Source organism: Chiloscyllium plagiosum, unplaced genomic scaffold (assembly GCF_004010195.1).
Source record: "Chiloscyllium plagiosum isolate BGI_BamShark_2017 unplaced genomic scaffold, ASM401019v2 scaf_64791, whole genome shotgun sequence".
In the NCBI taxonomy this organism is placed as follows: domain Eukaryota; kingdom Metazoa; phylum Chordata; class Chondrichthyes; order Orectolobiformes; family Hemiscylliidae; genus Chiloscyllium; species Chiloscyllium plagiosum.
In genome coordinates, this window is record NW_025196306.1 from 1,218 (window position 1) to 2,200 (window position 983).

The following is a 983-nucleotide window of genomic DNA, read 5'->3' on the forward strand; positions in this document are numbered from 1 at the left end:
ACATCATTCAGAATGGGGGAAAGAGTCCAAAGGCCCAAGAGTCAAAGGCTTCACTGAGCAGTTTTGGGCAAGGATAATGGATTGTGGGTTGTTTTGTCTGTGAATTTAGTGTGTGTGCAACAACTGCCATTTCTCCACAGATCTTCATTTCTAATGAGGTTATGAAGTTGTTTGGATTCTACCAAGAGCAATATCAGAAAACAGACTGGCAGAAGATGAAGGCATTTGACAGGAGAAAACGTGATCGGGTGGACCATATTTTGGTAAGTGCTTCAGTTTAGCAACTGTTCAGTTTTATATTGTACCACGATTGTGAACACTGCGTCCTACATCTGAATTTTCTATTATTTCAAATGACAAAGGCATTATATTCAACTTTCTGATTGAATTGAAAACTTGTCCTCGCTGCAGTAATTTGCTGAAAATCAAGGCCTACTATTCCTTAGTTGCCACAAAGTTTAAAAAAATTCAGAAGTACATTGAATTCAGTGCAGTTGTCAAAGTAGTGTCATGTGTCTTTAAATCCCAATGTTTGATTTCACTTTCACTCCATGTTTCTTTCAGTCCTATGGTGAATTTGTGAAGAAGACCGAAGCTGAACTCAGTAAAGATCTTGATGTTGCTAGCTCAACCTCCACCAAACCGCAGATTAAAACTCTGTACTCCACTGCTATTGAGAAGCTGAAGATTAAACCGCTGTCTCAGCAGAAGTAATTTCAGTAATGGATGTTAATTGTGTGACCTTACGAAGGGATGCCTCTTGTATTTCTTTTATACCCAAGCGGGGCCCCTTTTGTCCAAATTATTTGGTGATTAAATGGTTCTTTAGTGAAGGAGAGCAGTCCATTTGCAGATACTTTACAGCAGGGAAAAGTGCCTTTTGGCCCAACAGACTCATGCAGTTACTTAGTCTCATCCCATCAGTGCATCCTTCTGTATATTTCTTCCAGAGGTACTTATCCAATTTCCCCTTAAACACATTC

The 983-nt window shown here is 39.5% G+C and overlaps 1 protein-coding gene across 1 annotated transcript in view; it reads left to right on the top strand.

Moving 5' to 3' along the window:
• The window catches only part of LOC122545871 (centrosome-associated protein 350-like), a 1,953-nt gene extending 1,177 nt beyond the window's left edge, over window positions 1–776 (top strand). Inside the window, exons 2-3 of the mRNA XM_043684763.1 lie at window positions 141–263; window positions 565–776. Of these exons, the coding sequence (XP_043540698.1) occupies window positions 141–263; window positions 565–714 (273 nt within the window). The 3' untranslated portion in view covers window positions 715–776. The remainder of the gene's footprint in view (window positions 1–140; window positions 264–564) is intronic.
• The last annotated feature ends 207 nt before the right edge of the window (window positions 777–983 follow it).